Source organism: Urocitellus parryii, chromosome 1, assembly GCF_045843805.1.
Source record: "Urocitellus parryii isolate mUroPar1 chromosome 1, mUroPar1.hap1, whole genome shotgun sequence".
Lineage (NCBI taxonomy): Eukaryota > Metazoa > Chordata > Mammalia > Rodentia > Sciuridae > Urocitellus > Urocitellus parryii.
In genome coordinates this window covers 271,655,211-271,680,244 of record NC_135531.1, presented here as the reverse complement: position 1 = coordinate 271,680,244, position 25,034 = coordinate 271,655,211, and the positions used below count along the sequence as shown (strand labels likewise).

At 39.0% G+C, this 25,034-nt stretch overlaps 1 protein-coding gene across 1 annotated transcript in view; it reads right to left on the bottom strand.

Moving 5' to 3' along the window:
- Window positions 1-25,034, bottom strand: part of Nyap2 (neuronal tyrosine-phosphorylated phosphoinositide-3-kinase adaptor 2) — a 233,892-nt gene that overhangs the window by 28,789 nt on the left and 180,069 nt on the right. Inside the window, exon 5 of the mRNA XM_077799600.1 lies at window positions 7,211-7,314. Coding sequence (XP_077655726.1) covers window positions 7,211-7,314 — 104 coding nt within the window. The remainder of the gene's footprint in view (window positions 1-7,210; window positions 7,315-25,034) is intronic.

Below are 25,034 nucleotides of genomic sequence, written 5' to 3'. Positions count from 1 at the left end.
GACCCACACTTTCAAGATTTAAATTGATACATTTCATAAAGTTCATGTTGTGGATAAGAAAAAAAGAAGACTCTTGCAACTGTGGTCTTGGGAATCTTTAAATAAATTCTGGCATTGGAAATAAATAAATAGTCTCAATTTTTTTGTCCTGACCCTTTCAAATGCAGATGCACATAATAGTGTCCTACACAGCCTTAACAATTCCACTGCATTTATCCATACATTAGTTCAAATAGGGGCATAAGTGGTAACTGAGGACAAGTGATCTGAAATTTCTTAAATGATACCTGTAGCCAATTTATATTTATTTTGCATCCAAACCACCTGTAGGGTTGGTCATATGGGAAGCACCAAACCATTCCCTCTGTGATCACCTTCTATGGAATAATACTGACCAGAACTACTCTCCTTCTTAAAATTTTCAGCAAGTATGAAAGTTGAATTTTTGGAAGAAAGACTTTAAAAGAAAGAAGAATGAATTAATATTTTCCTAAGAGGTGGTGTCTGCCTAGACCTATCATATGTGTATTATTTCATTAATCCTCAACAACAGCACTAGTCAAATAATACTGCCTCTATTTTACAAAAAAAAGAGAACAAAATTTGAGCAACATATTTACAGTCACACAGCTACTAACTTGTGAAGTCAAGATGAAAATACATTCTTGAATTTCTCTAAATCTTTGCTGGTTTTTATCTAGCTGAGTCGTTCAGATCATAGACTCTGACAAAGCTTGTAACCTCACTTTGGTACCCTAAGTTGTCACAAGGGGTAGCAACAGTGACCATCAATTGTGTGGTGAAGGAGGTGTGCACTTTGTCCTTTGGTTCAAGACTTCTCAGAGAATATTCTCTTGTTTATTAGACTCTCTCTCATACTCCAGGGGAATAAGTGGCTGAGATGAGCTTGTTTCACTCCACTCAATAATAAGGCTACTGAGGCAGGCCGGGTGCAGTGACTCATGCTTGTAATCCCAGTGGCTACGGAAGCTGAGGCAGGAGGATTGCGAGTTCAAAACCAGCCTCGGCAATGGCGAGGCACCAAACAGCTCTGTGAGACCCTGTCTCTAAATAAAATACAAAATAGGGCTGGGGATGTGGTTCAGTGATCAAATGCCCCTGAGTTCAATCCCCAGTACCTCAAAATAATAATAATAATAATAATAATAATAATAATAATAATAATAAGGCTACTGAAAAGCTTGTTATGATACTACTTGACTTTAAAAGATGACCCCCAAACACTCTGTCACTTTCGTCCCCAGATATTGTCACTTAACATATTGTCACTTAACATTCACAAGCATGCAATGGCTAAAGAGTATGTGCAAATTTCTAAACACACTCTTCAGTTAGTTATAAAATGTAATCTGAGTTACTGCTGTCTTGTCATTTTTGTATGAATATGGATATCAAATAATTCCAACATTTCAGTTCACATATTACTGGATTCAGCTGCCATTTATGCTATTCAAAGGTATTAACACAATTTTCCTTCTTTAAATATGACATTAATTATAGCTCATAGAGAGCTTCACAAAAATTAAAACTTCAGATTTTATAAATCAATCAAATAGGATTTTAGAGACCATGTGTAAGATAATGTGGTGGGGTTATTTTAATACTTGGATTATTTTAATGCAATGATGCCATAATACATGGCAATATATCAATTTAGCCACTGACATTCTCATTTGCAATATAAATTTATTCTACATTTCATTTCACAGATCCATTCTTCAATAAATATCCTCATTACAAATAAACATCGTTTTTATACATAATCTGTTAATATAACACTTTACAATTTGAATTTGGTGCAGATAAATAGTCCTTTGACACCATACTGCCCCTGTGTTGTGAACTGAATGGGGGCTTCCAAGTACTTGGAAATACGTGTACCCCCATGGGGAATCAAGCAAGAGCCAAGAGCCACTTATAAAGCTGGTCTTGTGTGCCCTCCATCCACATTTCCTGGGGTCTTTCACTTCTCCACACTGTTCCTTTGTGTCCACCACAGAACCTGAGCACTTTTCTAGGTGAGAGAGAGGTAAAAATGGACCCAACTGCTCATAGAAAGCCCCACAAAACATGTCCTAGGCTTACTAGGCACGAGCCGAGCTCCATGACACACAGCCTTGGCCCAACGGGTCACCTCTTGCCCAAGACTTCTACAGAGGAAATGTGGTTGGAGCTTTTCTCTGCCTTTAGGTTTTGTTTTTTTTTTTTTTTTTAAACTTAATTTTTGCAGAGCAGGTTTAAGTTTTCAGCAGAATTGAGATGAAAGTATGGAGATTTTTCCATATCGCTCTTTGGTTTCATTCAGTTTTTCTACCTGATGTAATTGAAGGAAATATTAAATGAGGCCAAAGTCTTTAAAGTGACATTATGGGGGGTTGATTCTGGGCACTGAGTGGCTGAGGCTGAATTTCTTCTCTGCATCCTCATTTCACACCCTGGAATATTACTCTGTTTGATCTCCCTGTCTGAAGCCTTCCTCCTGCTCCAGAAGCTCTGGCACATGTTTTATGTGCAAATACCCTCACAATTCAGAAAGCTGAAGCCAAAAACTTGCAGAGACCTTAAGAGAGAGTAAGGAGTCTTCCATATTGTAAGGCAAAGCGTTTCAGGGGCTATGGGAAAGTCAAAACATCCCTGCTCTGGAGGCATCAAAAGGAATAAAGAACAGGGACAAGATCAGACTGTGGGAGAAGAAACTTTTTCAGGGGACATTTACAGAGGGAGAGAATGAGTCAGTCAGCAAAGGACCACTGGCTCATCACACGTGCTGGGCACTGGAGGAGCACCTTGGGACTGGGCAGAGTCCTTGCCAAGGAATCCTAAGCCCTTCACCTTCACCTCTGAGTATACTGATCTCATGACCCTATGGGTGGATTATTTATTTTCCTTTTACAAAGTATCTATAAAATAATTTTAACATGCAGACAGGTCTAGAAATGCTCTCTGGACACAAACTGTAATGGAGGGTTACCTGAGCGTGCTCTTCCAGCATCCAGGAGTGCCAGCCAGATGCAGGTGTGCAGACAGCTATGGACCCCGTGGGAACAGAGAGCCACTGGGCCCTGCAGGCAGCCTGGAAGCTCTCATTATGCTCTGGACACTCCCCAGAAGGGTGACATTAGGAGCATGGAGGGGGTGGAGGGCTGCAATCAAAAGGACCTGGGCTACTAACCTGAATAACAGCCTTGGAGTTTGAAAGGGCAGGGGCTGGGCGAGGCCTGTCCTGGGTGTGAGGACATAGGCATAATGGTTCAGGGTCCCACAGCACAAAGATCTGGAGTCCGGAGGCTGAGGCTTTCTGCATGTACTTCTAGAGAGATGTGGGTCTGTCACAAAACAGCAGATGGCCTTATTCCTCTCTCCCATATCACAGACCCTCAGAGGTAACCCAGCTTAAATGATAAACAAGCCTCAGGAAGAAGTGGAAATTCCAGTCAAACCTTTGGGCCATTTGTGAAGTGTGTGTGTTCATGAGTGCGTGAGTGTGTGTGTGTGTGTGTGTGTGTGTGTGGCGGGGGTGAGACTGTGCATGGTGGTGGGTGTGCCCACATCTCCTTCCTTCCCAGAAAAATGAGTGCAAACAGACCTCTGGAGCATCTTTCCTGGCAGAGCTGCCCTTTGGCATGGAGAACCATCCTGGCAGCTCCATTCTTGAAGGAGAGCTTGGTTTTACATGCCCTGCCCCACCACCTGCTGCAGGAGGACTGTAGATAACGGTGCTGTCCCCAGTGGGATCCCTGAAGACAGGGGGCTCGTTCTCAGCCAGGGATGATGAAATGCATGCACATCAGTTGCTGTCTCTAAAGCACTCCTGACTCTTTCTTTGGAGCACATGGCTTTCTCCTCTATTACAGAGGAAAACAAAGGAGAACGTGACAGGTGCTCCAAGTTCAGCAGACGACTTTTATACTTGTTACTTTTACAAGGAAGAAATTAACTTTTTAAGGCAGAGAAATTCAGTTTAATTCCCAAAGATTTGTGTAATGGCAAATGTCAAAATAAGTGGTTGCATTGCATTAAGATTCCAAGAAAATGTCCTCAATTGTCCCATGCCTAGTTTATTTGCTCAAGAGTGAAGTATAAAGGAAGAAAATCTGATTTTCATCTTTCTGGGTTTCACAGAATAATGTGTTGTACAAAAAAGCCTGAACACTTGAAAATCACACTTCTTTCCCTAGCTTCCTATTTTATCTTACCTATTTTTAAATCCCAGTCAGATAATATTTTGTATTTCTATCCATCTCACGCCTGTGCTTGTTACCTGATGCTAAAACAGGTAGCAAAGTCGATCAATGTTACCTTCCCCTTTGTTCCTGCCCACTGTGATGGTGGGCCATCCTGTCACTGGCCTTGGACTCTCTGGAAATGGTCTGTCCTATTAGTTCTATCAGGCAGCCGAGGGTTGGGGTCAGTCACTTTTGGCCACTTCTGCTCATTTCTGCTGGAGCAATGCTTAGCAGTTCTACCTAATGCCACCTGTAACACTTCTCAGAGAGCACAAAGCACTTCTTGCTGAGAAAACTGAAAAGAAATAGGATGCAAACACCACTCCATGAATGAGGTCTTCCTAAGGCCAGATTCCTAAGGCCCTCCCAGAATGGTTTGGGGTTTGTTGACTGCTTCCATTTTTTTTTAACAGATCACATTGTTTTCCAATGATTCCTAGGAAAAATTCCACATAGGTCCTATTAGGAATTGTGGATTTTAAGAACTATGAGGGATCCTAGTGTTAGAAAACTGCTTTATTACTGACCAGGATGATTTCGCCTTTAATAATGCTATGTGCTCCACAAGCCTGAATAAAATTTGAGCATTTGCTCTCAGAAAAAGCATTTGGACATCTTTTGCCCTTGCTTCACATTCCTGAGCACAGGGCCATGTCAGCCTCACTGCCACTTAAGACAACTGAATCAAGACTAGGGCTGAGGAACTGGGATTAAGTGAAAGGGGACCTTTCGTGCATGTTGGTTGACTTTGGTTAATTCAGAGCAAGGTTTTACCATTGCTGCTCAGCCACAGAGAAGCCTAGAAGGCAGCTTTCTCATTCAGAGCCCTGATGGCCCATCTCTGGTGATCTGGGTGTCAGAAGAAGTTTCCATAGATAAAGAATCTAACAGCATATAAAAAGGGTGAGAGGTTTTCCCTTGGTGTATTTTGAAGAATGAAGAACTGCCCATCAGGTGAGCAAAGAGTTGATAATGCAGAGGCATAAACAGGTGCTTGCCTCTGTTCTGGAAGGTTGCTCTCGGAACCTGCTCGCATGGAGAGCTGAAGGGTCTTAGATAAAACAACTGTACAGTCAATTACAAAAAGGCAAAACAAAACACAACACACAGAACACTTCTGAGATACTGAGGGTAATAATGTAACAGCAGCAATTGAATACCTGGAAAATGGATTGTATTAATGCAATCTTCCACCAATTAGCTAAAACTCTATATCTAATATTTTTAAATTTTAGATATTAGTAAACACAGCATTTTTGGAATTAAACAGTTTATCTTAGTGAGGTTGTGTTATTATTTATTTATTGTCTTATCTTTTCAACTTCCTTTATATTCAAAGTGTTTAAGAGACAGGCATGGTGTCACACTCCTGTGATCCCAGTGACTTGGGAGGCTGAGGCAGGAGGATTGCAAGTTCAAACCCAGCCTCAGCAACTTAGCAAGACCCTGTCTCTAAATAAAACTAATAAAAAATAAATAAAAGGCTAGGATGTAGCTCAGTGGTTAAGCACCCCTGGGTTCCATCCGGAGTACCAAAACAAAGCAAAACAAAAAGTTAGAAACAAAGAAGTGTTTAAGATGGCTACATTTAGTTATAAAGGCATTTTACTGTTTAAGACACAAGAAGTTCCAAATGCCACTTGGGACACCCTTAAGAGAAGCACTTGGGTTTGTAAAATACTGTGCATGTTTAAGGCAGACAAAATTCTAAGAAGCGCCATGCCTCTCATTGTAGAAATGCAATTAATCGGTGTAGTTATGCTTTTCAAATAGCTGAAATTTAAAATAATGGATGAATATGTAATTTGCTAATCAGTACTGGGCAGTTCCCAAGGAGGTGTCATCATTAGTTTCATCATTTACTGTTTCAGAAGAGTTTCGTGGTTGAACCTGGGAAGCAGGGAGAACCCACTCCAGGGTGACGTTATCCCACCTACAGCACTTCACAGCGGCAGTGATCACGCCTTGCAAATCAAGTCAATGTGTGGAATTCCTACTGGGTGAGTTACACACAGGACATTTATGTGAGTGGCTTCCCCCATACTGAATTCCTCATTCGTAACCACACACCCAAATGAACTTCAGAGCAACATATTGTACTTTAAGAATGAAATGATGTTTTAGTTTATGCTTTTATTTTTTGCCTCTGTTATCCAAGTGATAATAGAGATCTCATTGACCATGCATGAACACTTACATTCCCTTTCTGAAAACATTTCTGATATTGTTGGTATAGGAAAGAAAAGTCATTTATTTGGAGGTTGCCTTATTAATCTACAGCTTTCGGTAAATATCTAGATTATCTGGTCAGTCAATTTGTCTCCAGAGCCTAAGAAAGAAGAACCACTAGCTGCCGTGTTCAATGCAAATGAGTTGGTATATGAATATTTATAAGGACATCAATATTCACAGTATCTTACAATCATGCTCCAAGCTAAATAAAAATAAAAGTAAACTTCCACAAATATTACAGTATAATAAGATAAAAGCTGAAAGATATGTACAAATTCATTGATAACATCTGTGCAATATTGTGGACAAAACATTTAAAAAGAAATTTACATAAAACAAGGTAGATAAATTTATCAAATGTTGATAAATTTTCAGAGACAGTATAAAAGTACACAAAACATGGAAAAGAGAAAGAATTTTAAAGAATAGCCACTATGCCAATACATACAGTACATGTTTACTACATTTAAATTACAGAATGATGGAAACCAGAGACAAAAACGATTTGGTAACAAACAGCAAAGAAAGTTTCACCAGTCACAAAGAAGAAAGACATTCCTCTTGAGATGAAAACACAGAAGGCCAGAACTCATCCCCCACCCCCTACACACAGAGAAAAATAAAAGCAAATGCAAGAGTTGTCTACAGCGACACAGGACAGACAGAAGTGGGAAGCATTTGGCATGTTGCATCACAGGAAGTCAATCACGATTGGCTAACGATGATGGTACCTGGCTCTGTTGCAGGTCACTGGCTTGCCTGAGAGGAGGAGCCGAGGGCGGAGGCACACCTGATGTGGATGCAGATCGGCCTAACTTGCAGCTTACTTTAGGTTCTGCAAACAAGGAGGAAAGACAAAAGGTTAGCTGAGTAAGGTCTGCAGAGTTGGGATGGCTTTCTGTCTCCCTTTTGGTTTTGCTAAGTGTTCTGGGAATATGCAGAAAGCCTCTGATGTTGGCTAATAATTGGCGGGTGACTAAACACCTTCATAACAATTGACTCGGAAAGGAACTTTATCTTCAGATCAGCTCTTGGGGGATAAGGAACAAATCTCTGGAAGCCCAGGCCTGATCTCTTGCACATTTTATCCCATTTAAGGTTAGTTTCTGTGGAGTGATTGCTGTAGCAGCGATACCCATTACAGGGAAAGCAAGTAACCTGATTATTTTTGATGCTTCATCTTTAGCTTTGGTCCAGAGGACTCTTACATTCTAAAATGTTACCCATGCACTCCAAAGCCTGCCTGTCTCCTTCCTTCCTTCCTTCCTTCCTTCCTTCCCTCCCTCCCTCCCTCCTTCCTTCCTTCCTTCCTTCCTTCCTTCCTTCCACCCTTGACTTCCATGACTACATTCATCATATTTCCTATAATGAGTTAAAGTTTTTATTTAACATATTTCTATTTTGTTTACATTTTATAATGATCCTCTAAGAACTCCGTGATGTTTTGTGTGGCAGAATATGAAGTACGAAGGATTCTGGATCCATGGATTTATTTTCCAACCTATCCAGAAATCAAATGTATTTCAGAATGCATTCATTTTATTGCATATGTATTATTCTAAGCAAATAGTGATAGGTGGAATATTTTATCACCCAGAGTAATGGGGAAGAGTCGAGTTGATGGTAGATAAAAAGACGGAACAAAATGACTTGGAAAGTTCAGAGAAAACTACCCAGCATATACAAGAGGAACGTCACTCCTCACCTCTGCTAAAGAGACTCACGTGTACACACACACATGTACTATACTTCTCTTCTCTTCCCCTTTCTCTCTATAACCCTCATCACTTCACCTCTCTCCTTTCATTGTCTCCTGCTTCACCTCCTTGTTCTGCACTTTCCCTTTAGAAGAGCACTCCTGTGGCTTCTGATCCAGTCTTTTCCTTCTCGAGTTGGGGAAAGACTCCAGTAGCTCTGTCCTCTCCCTGCGCTCTTGCTTGGTCTTGGATCTCAGTATTCTGCACACCAGGTGTTATACACACATGCTCACCAGGAAAACCAAGATAAAGCTTCCTCTCAATGTCTGAATCCCCCTAGTGATTTACCCATGTTTAGCAGGAGTGCCACCTCCATTTTTCTGAACAAATCTTCTAATAGTTTTCTAATACTTATCATCAGTTTTCTTTTCCTTTCTCTGTAAAGTAAGTTCTGTGACAGTTTGTCTTTTTCTTTGCAATAGCTCCTGTATTTATCTCATGTCCCAGAAACCTCCTTGCTGGTTCCCAGGATCTCTCTGCTCACAAGTAATGAGGACACAATGCCACATTTCATAGATGACTTTCAGCACTCCTACCTTGTTCAAAAATTGTTTCTATGACTCCATACTTAATATTGTAAGAAATTAAAAATCACCTAATTTTCACAAGTACCATCCACCCTCTTTTCCATAGCTCCCTGCTCCCAAGAACACAGACATCCTGGGTCCCCTTGGGATCCACATTGATCTGCTTCCGTCCTTCACCTCAAGCTGTTCTCATCCACAGAGGTTTATCAAGCCAGACCTCACAGGTGTCCAAAACCCACTTCAAGGTGCACTTCCTGTGTAAAGTGCACGGTGATCTCGTTTTTCTCTCTCTCATGATAAATTGCCTTAGCACATAACAGGGTTTAAACTACTTGATAAGGTTTTGAGCATTTTTGCTGGGAGGAACCAGATAGGAAGTGTCAATTATTATGCATTTTTCTGTCACCAAACATACCCAAATTTACCTTTTGATAAATGCTACTTCTAAAAGCAAATAGAGGAGATCAGGTAACAAAGAATATAAAACCTGGAATCCAGGCCTGGTTCCCCAGCTTATTAAGTTGGTGGCCCTCATTCAAGAGGATGCCACCCTCTAAGATCCATTTCAGAAAATCCTTCCTTAGTTTTGTTATGGTGATGAAATATCTGCCCACCCATTCCTCAAAATACCATTGAATTCCTGCTGCAGAGAGAATTAAATGGGTGTATCCTATGATGATATAGATAAAATATCACAACTTATAAATTATCCCCATTTAATAGAAGGCATAAATCCTTGCACACCTTAGGGTACCATCTTTTATTATATAAATAACAGGTGAACCATTCATCAGAAACCTGGTTGGTGAGTTTTCATAATGAGCCAATTTGTCCATGTATCCATTTCTGGGTTAACATACTCAGTCCCAAGAAGTGAAAAAATTCAATGTTTTTCTTAGGAAAGGATGACAAATATTTATTTACTATAAGGCTCTTTCCAAGTTTATGCTAAAGGTATGATCTGTACCTAAGGATAAACTGCTCCCGTGGAGGTTTCCTGACTTAATCAGACTCTTTCAAATGTGGATACTGATATCTCCAATGTGCAAACTGAGCCTCTCCAAAATCCAAGCAAAATTTTGATCTCCTCTTGACCTGTAAAGGCCTTGTTTTGACTCTTCGGGTTCAGTCTGGGTTCTGTGAAGGTTCATCAAGCCCCACATAGGTCTGTGATAGAAACCAATAGCCACTAGTTACGTGTAGCAATGAAAACCCCTAGCTAGTCACCTGTAGGGCTAGCTCTGGAGTCAGGTCACCTGATAGTGGAATGTTCAAACCCATGCGGGCTATGACTCCACCTGCAGAGGGACACTGAAGTGATTCCCATCAATTATGCACAAATTATGCACAATCATGTACAAATTTGTATACAGGCACATGCACTATAATGTTGATGCTTAAAGCTTTCGTGCAGTAGGGACATTTTAAAAATTTTTATCTCTCTCATTTTGGCTCTTCTGTCACTTTCAAATGTTGTAACATAAAGGCACTCGGAATTTATCATGGTATTTATGTGCCTGTGTTGATGACATGAATCTTTATGAAGTTGCTCTGACTGAGGTTTCTTTAACCAAATTAATTGTACATGACAGTCCTGGAAATCCTAAAGTAGATCCTACCTGTAATCAAGCCTCTTACAGATCTGTAGGCCTGTGATATTAAAGTTAAATTGTCCAACTCACTTCTTACCTTTAGTGATGCAGTACTCACTCAGACTTAAAGAGCAAGTATGACATCACCAAAATACTCTGTTTTCATCCTGATTTAAAAGAAAATGCCAAGGCTTTCTGCAGTCCAGAAACAAGAGCTCTATACCTAGAAAGAAATGTAAAATAGAGCTTTTCTACCCCAAGAAACATTCATTCCACTAAGAGATTAATTTTGAAGTAGCAGACACCTGTTTTCATTGCAAAAGAAGAAACTTCCTTTGAAGACTCTATGGATAACATTTTAGAAGTGTGGGCTGTTGTTGCTTGTGCAATTTGCCTGAAGAGTAGACAGAGAACAAGAAAGATGAAGTAGATTCAAAGGGAGATGAAGAGAGGGAGACAGGGAGGGAGGAAAAGGAAGGAAGGAAGACAAGGAGAGGGATGGCAACTCACACTCTAACTCCTAGGAGTAAACAATTATCAAGAGATGACCGACCGTGAGGTACTTCCAAATCAGTCCTAGCTCATCATTTTTTTTTTTTATTAAGTAAGGAGTCACTGGACTGTGTTTCTTATTACATCTTTCTTTTTACTCTTAGTGCATGCAACCTCCTATTGCTTTTCATTACTGTTTTTTAAGATCACCATTTCTCATCTTCCCCTTGATTATGTCCCTGGTCATCACTACAGGATGACCTCCAAGGTGTCACTGCTCTCTTTTAGGGTACCAGTGTTCTCTTTGCTTTCAGAAGGCAAAGGCACACTTGTGTGTTCTCGACAACTGGATCTCCACAGCTGTGAAGAGATTAGTGCATTTTCACAAAAGAAAAAAGAAAGAAGATCTACTTTCTTCTATCACCAAAGGATCAAATCAGTCAAATTTTGATGAGGCATATTTTTTTCTCTATATTGTTTTAAAACCATCCATATTTTTTGGTGTACAAGCAAAGACAGATAATGATGATCCACCAATTCAGACTTTCTGCTGAGTCTACTGAATGATGTGAGGATTACATGGGACTAAGAGAGCAACCTTTTCCCTGCTCCCCAAAATACCAAGTGTTCTTATACAAGCTCCAACTTCTGGGGAAGGCATTTTTTGAAACAACCCATATGTTATTTGAGATAAACTGGCACCTGAGAGCAAGGGCCAGGCTTGCCATGATTACATTTAAACTTTCATGGTTTCCAAACACTTTGTTTCAAAGCTTTTACCACACATCATAGCAAAGAGAGTAAGATGCCCTCATGCCCCATAGTAAATGTATTTTTTCCTGTATACTTTGAATGGATTTTTATAATTTTGCTGTGTAATTATTGAACTGTAAAGAGCCCCCTTAATTCACAACTGATATGATATCTACACAGTAATCATGCTCACACAGCAATTCTCTAAAGATCGAACAATCTAATCTACAGATAGTTTTCAAATGCAATGGCATTGTTTTGATACTAAATTTAACAATTAAATATCAATTTTGTACTGGTTTTTAAGTTTTCATTAATGTTAATGTAGCAGTTTCTTTTATAACTTCTATGCAATTATACTTTTTTCAATGTTACATATTTTTATAGATTCCTGAGTAGGTGAGAGGCATGGGTATTGTAACTATGGTGATGAAAAGATAAAACTAATCTGATAATTACTGTGATCATTTCATGATCACTGAGAAAGAAAAGGAAACCATCAGTATGCAAGAATTTATCCTAGGAGTGCACATACATATATTAATTTTCTCTCTTTTTCTTTCTCTCTCTCTTCCACCCCCCTTCAGGATTCTCCAGTTTTCCTCTGAGGAAGCAGCAGACACTTGCATAACCTTGAATGTCCTCCAGTGTCTTCCAGACACTTCCATAACCTTGAAGGGTCTGATAAAACAATGATTGATACTGGAGTAATTGGTAATTCTTGGGAACAAAAGATTTATACCCAGAAAGAAATGTAATATAGAGCTTTTCTACCATAAGAAACATTCATTCCACTAAGACATTAATTATGAACTAGAAGGCACCTGTTCTTCTCATTACAAAAGTAAAAACTTCCTTTGAAGACTCTATGTATAACATTTTAGAAGTTCAGGCTGCTGTTGCTTGTGCAATTTGCATAGGGGGCAACATGGTGGGTAGCTTGTGATTCACCAATGGATATGGATTACAGGAGATGTCCCATACAGAAGACAAAGAGAATCACACATGTCAAGTTGGGGGGTACCCATTTATATTCCTTATTGTGATCTAAAGGGCTAGCATGGTCATTGTCACCCATATTCTTGTGTAGAGAATGTAAATCACACTGCTTCATAGACGGATGCCCAAGATGCTATAATACACAGCTGGCCTCTTACAAGGCAGCATAGTATAGTGAAGCATTAATAATGTGATTATTTGAAAGCCTCATTTATAGTAACATATAATTTCTAAAACACCCGAAGAATCATTATCCCTTTAGCTGAATATACAAATGTGCTTTTAGTTTCAACAAATACTTCACATTAAAAAATGACTTTATATGTGTATATGATGTGGTATTTTATCTGTTTAACAAGTCAAATATGACAATTATCTTGAAAATCACTACAGAGAGCAAATTGATGAGTCAAGATATAAAAGTTAAAAGAAATATCATGATTTGTTTCAGGATCAAGTGCATATTACCATAGTGACAGAAATTCCATTATGTGCTATGGCATAAAAGTACAATGAACAGACATACAACGGGGCATCCCTTAGGAAAACAAGTCAGAAAAAGTCATTTGAACTATTTAGAAAGGTTGTGTTTTGCTTCTAAATAACAAAAGAAGAACAAGGAAGTATAAAGTTTAAATTCTGCACATCACTCAACTTGTTAATTTAAAAACTATTTTCTTCTAATAAACTTTGATAAAAACTGGTCATTTCAGTAAGGACATTTCCTTGTTATATCATAGGTTTGGGTACTTTGTTAATGAGCAAAAATCTTGAGAGAAAGTGTTTCTAGTTATTATACATTTTATGGTCCTCACTCACTATCATGTTCTGTTTCAATGGCCATCACCCTTACGTGGCTGCCTTGAATCAACTGTTACAGACATAAACTGAGGTAGGTGTGGATCGGGAGAAAACTAAGCTCAGATTCTGTGATGGAGTCCTCCACAGCAGGGACTTCACTCTGATCTCTAGTAATGGCTATGCTTTTCCCAATTATGACAAATATTCTGGGGGCCCTAAGATCCACTGGAGATCAGGGAATGAGGTCAAAACCATCCTTATGAGAGTACAAAGAAAGGTGCATCTTTCACTGTCTTCACAAATACACTGAAAGTCAAAAGCAATGGGTAAGGCTGATGTCACTTTATCAGTGACACAGGCCTGTACATGACTATGCACATTGCCCCCGGACTTTGGTATTTGACAGGTATTTTCTTGAAAATGGATGAAGGTGGTTCAGGGAAGATACCTGATGTATATGTTGGCAATAATAAACTTGAGGATCCAAACACATATGAAAGTTTCAAAAAACTTGCATCTATCTGAGTGAGTTTGACAGAATCCTGATAAAGTCTTTCTATGAGATCATTAGTGATTTAGTGTAAGTGGTGTATTGATTGTTTTTTTTATAATGAAACAGGTCAACAAATGGAGATCTGCATGACTTAGTAAATTGATATTTTCTATACATGATGTTACAAATCATAATAGGTAAAAATTGCACTTTACGATTCAAGATGGTCCAGGAAATTTTAATGTAACAGAGAATGATGAGTTTATTAAAATGAAGCTAATTTTGCAACTAACTTTTAAAAAACTGCTACTCATCAAGCTCTGGAAATATATTAAAGAAGAGAATACATAACTGTGTTTTTAAAAAGAAATTTAAATATTCCTCTCTTTTCAAATTCATACATTTATGTGGCCAGATTTTTTTATATATTTAACTAAAGCTACATTATAATAGATTGAATGCAAAGCAGATATGAAAACCTATATTCTAATGAGTTATTCATTAAAACAAGGAAGAAGCATTACAATTTCCCAAATATAAAACACCTTCAATCTGCCCAACATTTGCTACAGTTTCAGAAAATACTCATTTTTAATGGGAAGATGTTATTTATGTTAACATATAATAGTTTTATTGTTTTTTAATGAATAGGTAATTTTTCAATTCTCAATTTTAATTGCTATTATGATAAATATTGTTAAATTAAACTCACATAAAGGAGTTTAATTTAAAGGGGAGTATTTTGGGGTTTTCAATAATTTTAAGAATAAAAGGGGTCCTGAGACCAGAAGTAGAAAATTGAAGCTTTATAAGGATTTTGTATCTCTATGAAGTTTTTTTAAAAAGATCATGTTTCATATCATTAATTTGTCACTTATTTTAAAAACAAAATTTTTTTATTAGTTGTTCAAAACATTACATAGCTCTTGACATATCATATTTCATACATTTGATTCAAGTGGGTTATGAACTACCATTTTTCCCCCGTATACAGATTGCAGAATCACATCGGTTACACATCCACATTTTTACATACTGCCATACTATTGTCTGTTGTATTCTGCTGTCTTTCCTATCCTCTACTATCCCTCCTCCCCTCCCCTCCCCTCCTATCTTCTCTCTCTACCCCATCTACTGTACTTCATTTCTCTCCCTTGTTTTTCCCCCCTTTCCCTTCACCTTCTCCTATATGTAATTTTGTATAACGATGAGGGTCTCCTTCCATTTCCGTGCAATTTCCCTTCTCTCTCCCATTAATTTGTCACTTATTTTAAAAACAAAAATTTTTTTTAAAAAGAAAGACAAGTTTCATGCTTAAGCACAAGAAACATGGAAAACCTTTGAAAACTCCAAGGGATTTGAGAACCACCAAATGGAAATGATCTATAAAAAAAAAATCTCTGGAAAAATCCAAGAAAATCTATTACTTCCTTTGAGCCTGAGGGAAGTCATCCAAACTCTCAGGGTACTTCGTGTCTCTATAAGAAGCAAGCACCAAGTTCATTTCTGATTCTTTGATGCTAATAAATGAAATGTGTTGGATAATTGAAATGACCTCAAAGATATTCTTAATTGAAAACAAGCTAGTTTATTAAGGTCATTACTTACTCCTCCTTTCAAGTCTATGTTTTTGTCTTTTATTTGCCAACAATGGTGGTAGAATTATGCATAGCTCAAGATTGCTATTTACTAAAATTTTCTAAACCAGTTGGTAAATGTTTAGGCAGAAAATTATTAAAAATATGGAAATTTATATAGAAATAAAATATAAGAAGGAGTAATAGTCACCTATTATTTTTATCTGTCCAGAATCCATTTCCTGTCTTTCTGGAATGGTTAGTTAATTCTCCTTTGCAGAACAGTATCACTTAGTCATTACAGTTCTTACAGTTCTATGTTAAGCGCTCACTTGGGCTCCAGTTCCAGACATGGTCACATGACACAGGTCTGTCCAATCTATACTTCTATCCCTTTAGTCTCACTGACTGGCTCAGGGGTGGCCATGTGGTCCAAGTCACTCCATGCTTTTGCTGGAGCTATTGGGAAAGAGGCCTGTCTTTCATGAAGGTCTGCTAAACTCTCATAACTTACTAGCTGAATGACCTAGGATAATTTTCTTGATCTCTCAAAGCTTCAGTTTTTTCACAGGTAAAATGGGAGAAATACAGGAACCTGCTTCATGAGATTATTGTAGGCATTAAATACATTAATAAAAGCAAAGATTTTACTGTGGTCATCAATACATAATATCTCAAGAAATGTCTGCTCTGTTTTACTATTTAAAGGTAAATGTTACCTTTCTTTTGCTTTTACATCCAAACTGCTTCATCAGAAGTGCACATCTCGCTCTCCAAAACCTCCATGCCTTCTTACTGTAGGGTTTAATACTGATGCTCCATGCTGCCTCCTGCTCTGGATCCTTTCCTCCTCTACTCACCTGTATGCTCTTTGAGAACAGAGGCTGAGCCTATCTCTTTCCCCACCGTATTTCCCCTGAGTAATGTGATAACTACTAATCCCTGAAAAGGATTGATTAAATATTTATTAAATGAACTATTTTTTAAAAAGCTTTAAAGAATTAGGGAAGTATAGAAGATGAATTATTTTCATAGTTCCCCATAGGTCAAGGGAAAAAAAAAAAAAGAAATACAGCAACTATTCTTCAAGTCAGTGTAACATTGGTGTTAGGGTGTGTACTACCTGTGTTAGACAGAAGGTGGCAGTAAAAATATTATTATTTTATGTATTCTGGTGGGATTACAAAGCCTCCACACTCTGTAAAATGCCTCACATAAATCAAACAGAACCTTCTGTTTTGCAATGACTTCTATGACTTTTCACAAAAACAGGAAGGGCATTCTTTGTGAGCACTGTCGGCTCCGTGTACTCACAGGGCATTTCCAATAAAAGTCAATGGATGCCAACAGGAGCAGTATCAGAAAGGGTCCTGCTTAGACAGAGTCCAGGAAGGAGCCAGATAAGTGTCCAGCAGAAAAAGACCCAAGTTTCAGATTTTACAGTCAAAATTCAGCCAGCAAGCACACTGTCATCCTGGTTCTCAAGCAGGACAGATTTTTACTAAGCAACAAGTAGAATAAAGGCACCTTTTGCATCATCTGAATTGTCTATGTCTGATTTTTTTTAACTCCATAGAATCCAACAAAGCATGGATATTCAGAATGCCTCTAATGATAAGGAAGTTATTAATCAAGTTATATTTTTTTTCTAGAAGTGTTCAGGGTATTTATGCTATATATGATATCATGTTCTATGCTGTATTTAGTAGAAATCTAGTTTAAGGGGAATAAATAGGTATGCAAATTTTATACACTAGATAAGTAGATAGATACATGGCAGATTGCATTAAGTAGTTAGCTGACTTTGCAAATCTGGTGGACTAATACTCTAGCTGAAAGCTCATAAGTGGCTGCACACTACGTGCACACACAGACATGCACACACATGCACACACATCAGGTTTAATATCACCACATTACTTAACATCAGACTGCTCACATAACTAACCAATTGCCTTTCTAGAAAAAAATAGGAATGAGAATTGAGGCAATTTACTGAATTGAGGCAATAATGGCTCTTCCCTGCATAGCTTTGCTCAAATCATTGGCCAAAACAAGCTCCTGGAAGGCAGGGGTCATCTCTTCATCACCTCCTGGGAGGTGCTGTTCTCACAGGTGTACTGAACAAGACCTCACTGAGGAAAATCACACAGAGCCAGATGCAGTGGTGCACACCTGTAATCCCAGCAGCTCAGGAGGCTGAGGCAGAAGGATCTCAAATTCAAAGCTAGCCTCAGCAACAGCAAGGTGCTAAGCAACTCAGTGAGACTCTGTCACAAAATAAAATATAAAATAGGGCTCGGGATGTGGTTCAGTGGTTGAGAGCCCCTGAGTTCAATCTCTCATAACCCTCACCCAAAAAATAAAGAAAAGAAAAGCATACAGAATGCTGGTTTTTGACCACCAGAACTACATGAGGAACAAGGTTGCTCATTAATTCTTGATGCACTAATACACTCAGTTATAAGTACCTTTCAATGAGTTATGCAAACAGAAATTCCATGGGCTGAAGAGCAAAGAAAACATCCTTCTTGGGATTTATAAGACATTATTTGGGGCAGCAAATTTATCTTCATAATTCTGTTTCCCTTGGTTTAGGAGGATAATAAATTAGTTGGCTCTGTATATATGATCACATAAACCCTGGGTTTACAATCCATAAATAGTTTTCTGTCATGTTTTGCTAAGACGCAAATCACAGAGGCAGGCTTTTGGCTTCTCCTCTGCCCTCCATATTCCCTCCATTGTGTCCATCCTCACGTTGCAGGGTCATGCGCCTCTCCTGTCCTCTTGATTGATTGCTTTTCCTCCTACTTTGCCTTGACATTTTAGTCTCCAGGTCCTCAAAAGCCAGGTAACACACTCTAAAGGAAAGGCTGTGCCACTTTCCTCCGTGGCCTTTGTCGAATATTGTTAACTACATTTTTACTTTTGCCATTAATGGCTATGTCCCCCACTGACACATACTCCTTGCTTGATAGTTTTATATTGCATACAATGGGAGAATTAATGAGTGAATTCAGGTGCATGGTGGTGGAAAAAAGGAAACCCAATGTAAGTAACTCCAAGGAGGAGAGCTGTACAAAGGATCAGAAATCCGAAGCCATTCCTTGGTTTGAAACTACTATTTACCAAAGAGTCTGGGGATTTACTTGATTTCTTTTGAGTCTCATTTTTTTTCACTGAAAAGATCAGACAATAAAAGCAGCCCATTAATGCACAGACTTTTGTGAAGTACAAATGACAGTACATAGAAAAGTATTTAAAAGATAATGCATGATTTATACATGGAAGGTATTATTCTGAGTGGGTCACAAATAAGCTACAAAGGTGATCAACTTAAGTTCCCATAATCAGGTTCAATATAATTTGTAATGTTCTTAGAGCCATTTTTGTAATTATGCCAGATTCTTTTTTCTTTAATCTTTTATATTTAATTGTTTATTGGAACAAATGTTACATGAAATCACAAAACCATCTTATTCTTTTCTCTCCACAAATGAGTTTCACGTAGCTTTGAGGAGCTTGTTTTTTTTTTTGTTTGTTTGTTTGTTTTTTAACCACCTTTTGAAGAAACCTTAGGCCAAATCTCAGGATCTTTCACTTTGATAACTGAAAATCGTTCAGTTTCTACAACTTACAAAAAGTGCTACAGAGTCCTAATTCAAATGCCCAGTTACTTAGAGTGATCAACATTTCAAGCCCCGCTTCAAGAAAATGCTTCTCCCTTGCCACAAAGGGCCCTCTTTTTGCCTCATGTCCTTTTCCATATCCCTCTGCACTCAATTAGGATCTACAGTGTGTACTCTCACCAGCAGAACAGGAGGGAGGAAGGAGGAGGACCAGGAAAGGTTGTTGAGGGGGCGTGGCATGAGATGACATCTCTCCCTCTCTCCGGCTATACCAGGCATTTGGCACTGAAAGGCTCTTTTGGGGGCACTTTCAAGTGTGCCTGGAGGCCTCCCAGGTGACTGGCCATCTCTTTCCTAGAGAACTATGGCTGTGTGTTCTGTCTTTCCTTGATTCTTGGGCATCCTTGAGCCTCTTCTTGGGAGTCTTAGCTGCATGCAACCCCACAATCTAGGCCGCTGCATGGTTTCTCTACATGGCTGAATCCCATCCAGGGGAGACACATCTTACCCACATCTTTAAGCCACAATCAGTTGCTGCATGGTTACTTGCCCAGGAATGTTCTGTTGTGTGGACCTAGGTAATTCACCTAAACTCTTGTGCATCCTCCCACCCCCCCGGCATTTTGTCCCCAAATTGCTAGAAAAATATCAAGCTTTCCAGTGAGTTCCGTTGAAGTGTGTCTTATTTGATTTTTCACTAGAGAAATTTCTGTCCCTCCTGCATTAGGATGAAAATTTACCACATGTGTGCACACTCAGACAGACGCACACACACACACACACACACACACACACCTAAAGTCATTTCTAACATCTAGCTGTCTCTGCCTCTCACCACTTTCCTAGGCTCAAATGAGGGTTCAGTTAAGGACAACAATATTCATTTTATCTCCCTCCTTTGCAAGCTGTGCTTCTTTGATCTGGTTTTTGGCTTGGGATGTGAGAGTAATTATCTTCTATTATTTTGTAATTAGGCTTTTGCATTTCATACTCTGTTTATTTACATTCAAGTTCTATTAAGACATTCTCTGACCATTTAAAATGTTTCACTCACTCCCAGCTCTCCTTTTCTTGTTATTTCTCAAAGCTGTATGACCAGCATCAAGAGAAATACCAATAACACTGTCTCTGTTGAACACAAACTCCAGCCGGCAAAAGTCACCATTTTCCACAGAGAAATACAAGTGAGGCCATGGGGGATATGACTTATACGACTCTCCACAGACTCTCCAAATGAGAAATCTTTATGTGTTTACTAGTAGAATTCAGAAAGGGAGAGCTAAACTCTAGAGTGAAAAAACAGTGAGCAGAACCAAGCAGCAAGATCTCGCAAATGTCCCCCAAGGAAGTAACCAAGCACCCAATTAGAACTGGAAAGCAGAGCAGATGTGGAGAATTGGCTTCCGGTGCATGAGCCCACAGTATAGAATGGCAGCCTTGAGGGTCGTAGGCACCGAAGCCCACAGCTGCCTGGGGCTGAAGTGAAGCCAAGCAGGAAGTTAGTCAACATCCTACAGCGAAGTCCAAATTACAGCGAACACCCAAACTCTACCAGACTGGTTTGCTTTTCTATTACATAATAAAAGTGGATATAATGGAGAACCCACAGTCCTGATCATTGCGCAGGATCCAAGCTGTGAAAATGCAATGGTCAAACACAATCCTTTGAGAAGTCAGATGGTGAAAGGAAAGGTGGGAGGGTGCTTTTTCATTTTTTGCTTTAATTTTTTGTCATTGAGCATGCTGAACTTATCCATTATTATCCTGTATTGTCATATAATAATAACAAGGAATGTTCAGTTAGGGGAAGATAGCAAGGTTCAAAGAGACCCTGACAATTATCTACTGTCCCTTCATATCCAAACCCTGTGGCTTAATATTCCTTAGTTTCACTAAGGAGACTCTGGGTCACCTGTCCATTTTCTGCTCTTTGCTGGACGCACTTGCACATTTGCAGTCCACTGTGAGGCAGGTGGGTGGCTCTGCTGTTCCATGCTGTGCTTTCTCCCACGTTCACAAGTTGACTAGTTAAAAGTCAGAGACCCTGGGCTTCTTGCATAGGTATCCCATCCTCCACAGACTAGCTCTGGTTTGTTCTCATATGGTGATGGCAGGGTCAGAAAACAGCATATGGAAGCATGCATTTCTCTTGAGGCTGAGGCTCAGACTTCATGCACAGTTACCTCCATTTTATTCTATCGGTGAACACAAGACAAAAGTCCAACCCAGATTTGATGGATGGGAAATTGACCTTTCTTGATAAGGAGCTATAAAAGCACATCGCCAGGGTCCTGAATACAGGGAAAAGTGAATAACTAGGACCATTATTGTGGCCACAGCATCCCAACAAAGGCAGTCCACATGAAGAAAAAGAAAAAAAGAAAAGAGGAATAATTTGGAAATCATGCAGACATATAAAAATATTTAATATTAGGGTCCAAAGTAAAATATATTATTTTCATCTCCACTTCTGTGAGCTGCAAGAAATCCCCTATCCTCTCTTATTGGCCTGGCTCCTATTTGTCATACTAGTTTCAGATTATATTCTCCAGAAATCCTCTTGGAATTATCTTCCCTTGAGCCAGAGAAAAAAATTGTGTGATTATGCTGGTTTGTTTTTAACACCCTACACTTTCTCCAGTAGTATTTAGAAAAATCTGTTATTTTTTTCATTCTCCACTTATTATGGTTTAAATATTTGGTGTTCCCCCAAGTGCTTATGTGTATGGCAATGCAAGAAAGTTTGAAGGTGAAATGATTGGGTTATGAGAACCTTAACTCAATCAGTAAGTTAAAGCCCTGATAAGAATGAACTGGGTCCTATCTGAAGGCCAGTCGAGTGTGGATGGAGGAGGTAGGTCATTTGGGGTGTGCCTTTGGAGGATATATTTTGTATGTGGTGAGTGGAGTCTCTCTCTCTGCTTCCTGGTGCCATATTTCCAGCTGCTTTCCTCAGCCACGCCTTTCCACTATGATGTCTTGTCTTACCTTGGGCCCAGAGCTATGGAGCCGGCCATCTATGGACTGAGACTTCTGAAACCATGAACCCCCAAAATTGTTTTTGTCCTAAAATTGTTCTTGTCAGGTCCTTTGGTCACAGCAGTGGAAAAGCTGACTAAAACAGAAGTTGGTCCCAAGAAGGGAAGTTGTTTCTGTGACTAACCTGATCATGTGGTTTAGAAGCTTTTGGAGCTTTTTGTAATTTGTGGGATGAATTTTGGAAAGTTTAGCGATATAAGCTGGGAAAGTTTTAGACTGTATAATCAGAGCTTAATGGGTGATACTGGTGGAGTTCAGAAGACCAGTAGGACTGTGCACAGTAGACAGGGCTCATGAGATTTCAGAGGAGAAGGAGGACTCCACTGGAAATTGGACTGGAAGCCATTCCTGTTATGTTCTAGCTAAGAAGTTATCTGCATTTTGCCTGGGTCCTGAGACTTTCTGTGAGGCTGAATTTAAAGGTGATAGACTTCTTAATCTGATGGAAGAAATTTCTAGGCAGCATCATATTCAGGTGGTGGCATGGGTACTGCTGAAGGCTTTTAGCAAAGTTAATTAGGAGCAGAAAGCAAAGCAGAAAAAATTGTAAACACTTGCAGTTTGGCCAAAGTAAGGAATGTGTGGTTGTTAAAGACATTATAGTCACAAAAGAAATGCGTAAGACTTCCCAGAAACACTAGGAAAGATGTCTTTAGGGCATCTCAGGAACTGGCAAGATCATACCCATCTTAGGCTCAAGGGTGTAAAAGTAAAAAAAATTATTTAAGAAGAGACCAGGGGGGCACTATACCTGCACAGGGGGACCTAGGAAGTTGTTTAACCATGCTCAGCCACACAGACACTCAGAGACTGCTCAACCATCCATGGTCCCTGAAGCCTTCATTACTGCCCAAGATGGTGGCAGACCTTGGCATCAACCACATGGAATGGAAATGCTTGGATACATGTAAGTGGCCTTCGAGTTTTTATAGGGAATCATAATGAAATGTTGCCTTGAGTCTCAGAGGATTCTTTGGATGTGTACTCTGGGACAATTCTTGAATTCTTAAGTGTGAGGATTCTTAAAGATGCACTAACTTGTGAGACAAGCATGAGCTTTGGGAGCCCAGGGACAGAATATCATTATTTAGATATTAGGTGATCTCATCTGTGAGACAATGCAAGAAATTTTAGAGATGACATGATTGGGTTATGAGAACCTTAACCTAATTAGTGAATTAATCCCCCAACAGGTATTAACTGAGTGGTAACCGAAGGCATGCAGGGTGTGGTTGGAGGAGGTAGGTCATTGGGGTGCCTTCTGAATATATATTTTGTATCTGGCAAGTGGAGTCTTTCTCTCTGCTTCCTGGTTCCATGTTACCAGCTGCTTTCTTCAGTCATACCCTTCCACCATTATGTCCTGCCTCACTAGATCCATCTCTGAACTGAGACCTCTGAAACCATAAGCCCCCAAATAAACTTTTCCTCCTAAAATTGTTCTTGTCAGACCTTTTTATCATGGCAAAGAAAAAAAAACACTGCTGGAGTATGAGTCCTGGGTTCATCATATGTCTGCCCTTCCCCTAGCACTTAGCATCATACCCCTGCATGATATTGAATAGATGTTAAAGTCTTTTATTAGAAAATGAACAAAAAGGGAATTGATGATCAAATGTTAAGTTGGATATTTATTCAACTTGATGTGTAAATTTATGAATGTCAATATTGTCTCATGATTCCTACCTCCTTGCTTGCATTGTCTTAAATCACATTAGTTACCACCCAGCAAAACAGAGGCATAAAAGATTAATATTACTTTTTGATAACTGTATATGATATAGCAACTAAGTCTTAAGGATTGCCTCTGGTCATTTCTCTAAATTTCATTTATAAATGTGTTCTCAAGAGAATCCAAAAATGGTCATCAAACTGGCCTAAACTTTTTCTAAGAAAATGCACAATTAAGTAAATCACAGGCTGTTGTGCTAACAGTAGTTCCACAGCCAGTGTAACTACATACATATAGTTCAAGAAAAACTTGCATCATATTTGCCATGTGCTAAACTCTCCAGAGGAAATATTCAGTCTTAGTCCTAGGGGGATATAATAAAAAGACCTTTCCTGCAAAATTGGTCTGCTAGCTATTTTAAACTGGCTTTATATCAGGCATTTTCATGATTTTTAAAAAATGTAATCCTCATAATGACCTACTAGGTGAGATTTTCTTCATCTTAACAGAATTTGGGTGACAGCAGAGTTATGCAATTTCCTTAAGCCATTACCACCAAAATATTAATTTATTAATAATGTTGCCAAACATCTTTTAGTTACACTTAAAAACAAAATGAAACAAAACAGAGTGGCACATTCCTATAATCCCAGGAGGTCAGGAGGCTGAGGAAGGAGGATCACAAGTTCAAATCTAGCCTCAGCAATTTAACGAAGCCTAAAGCAAATTGCAAGACACTGTCTCAAATTATAAAATAAAATTGACTGGGGACGTGGCTCAGTGGTTAAGTGCCTCTAGGTTCAGTCCCCATTACAAAAAAAAAAAAAAAAAAAGAAAAGAAAGAAAAAGAAAACTCTATACTTTGCTGCACAGTCCCCAGAACCACTGCTTTGTTCTGAGCTTCTCACCTGCTTTTCAATTCTCTGTGCTTGAGCCTATTTGTGGTTATAGCAGGCTGGCTCGTAAATGTCTTGAATTATTGCTTCAGGAAGTTTATCCATAAATATATGCAGTCATTGTGGTGTCATCAAGTATAGTAATTGTGTTTCCAATTTTTCAAGAAAAAAGCATCTTTCTTAGAAATCAATGGATAAAAGTTTAGTGCTCAAAGGCTGGAATCTGGGATTCCTTCTAGTACTACCCATCTCTGAATCTCAACTTTCTATTGGTTGTATTAAGTGGTTCCCATTCTTCCAGTTCTTCAGGGTCTCTAGTTACAGG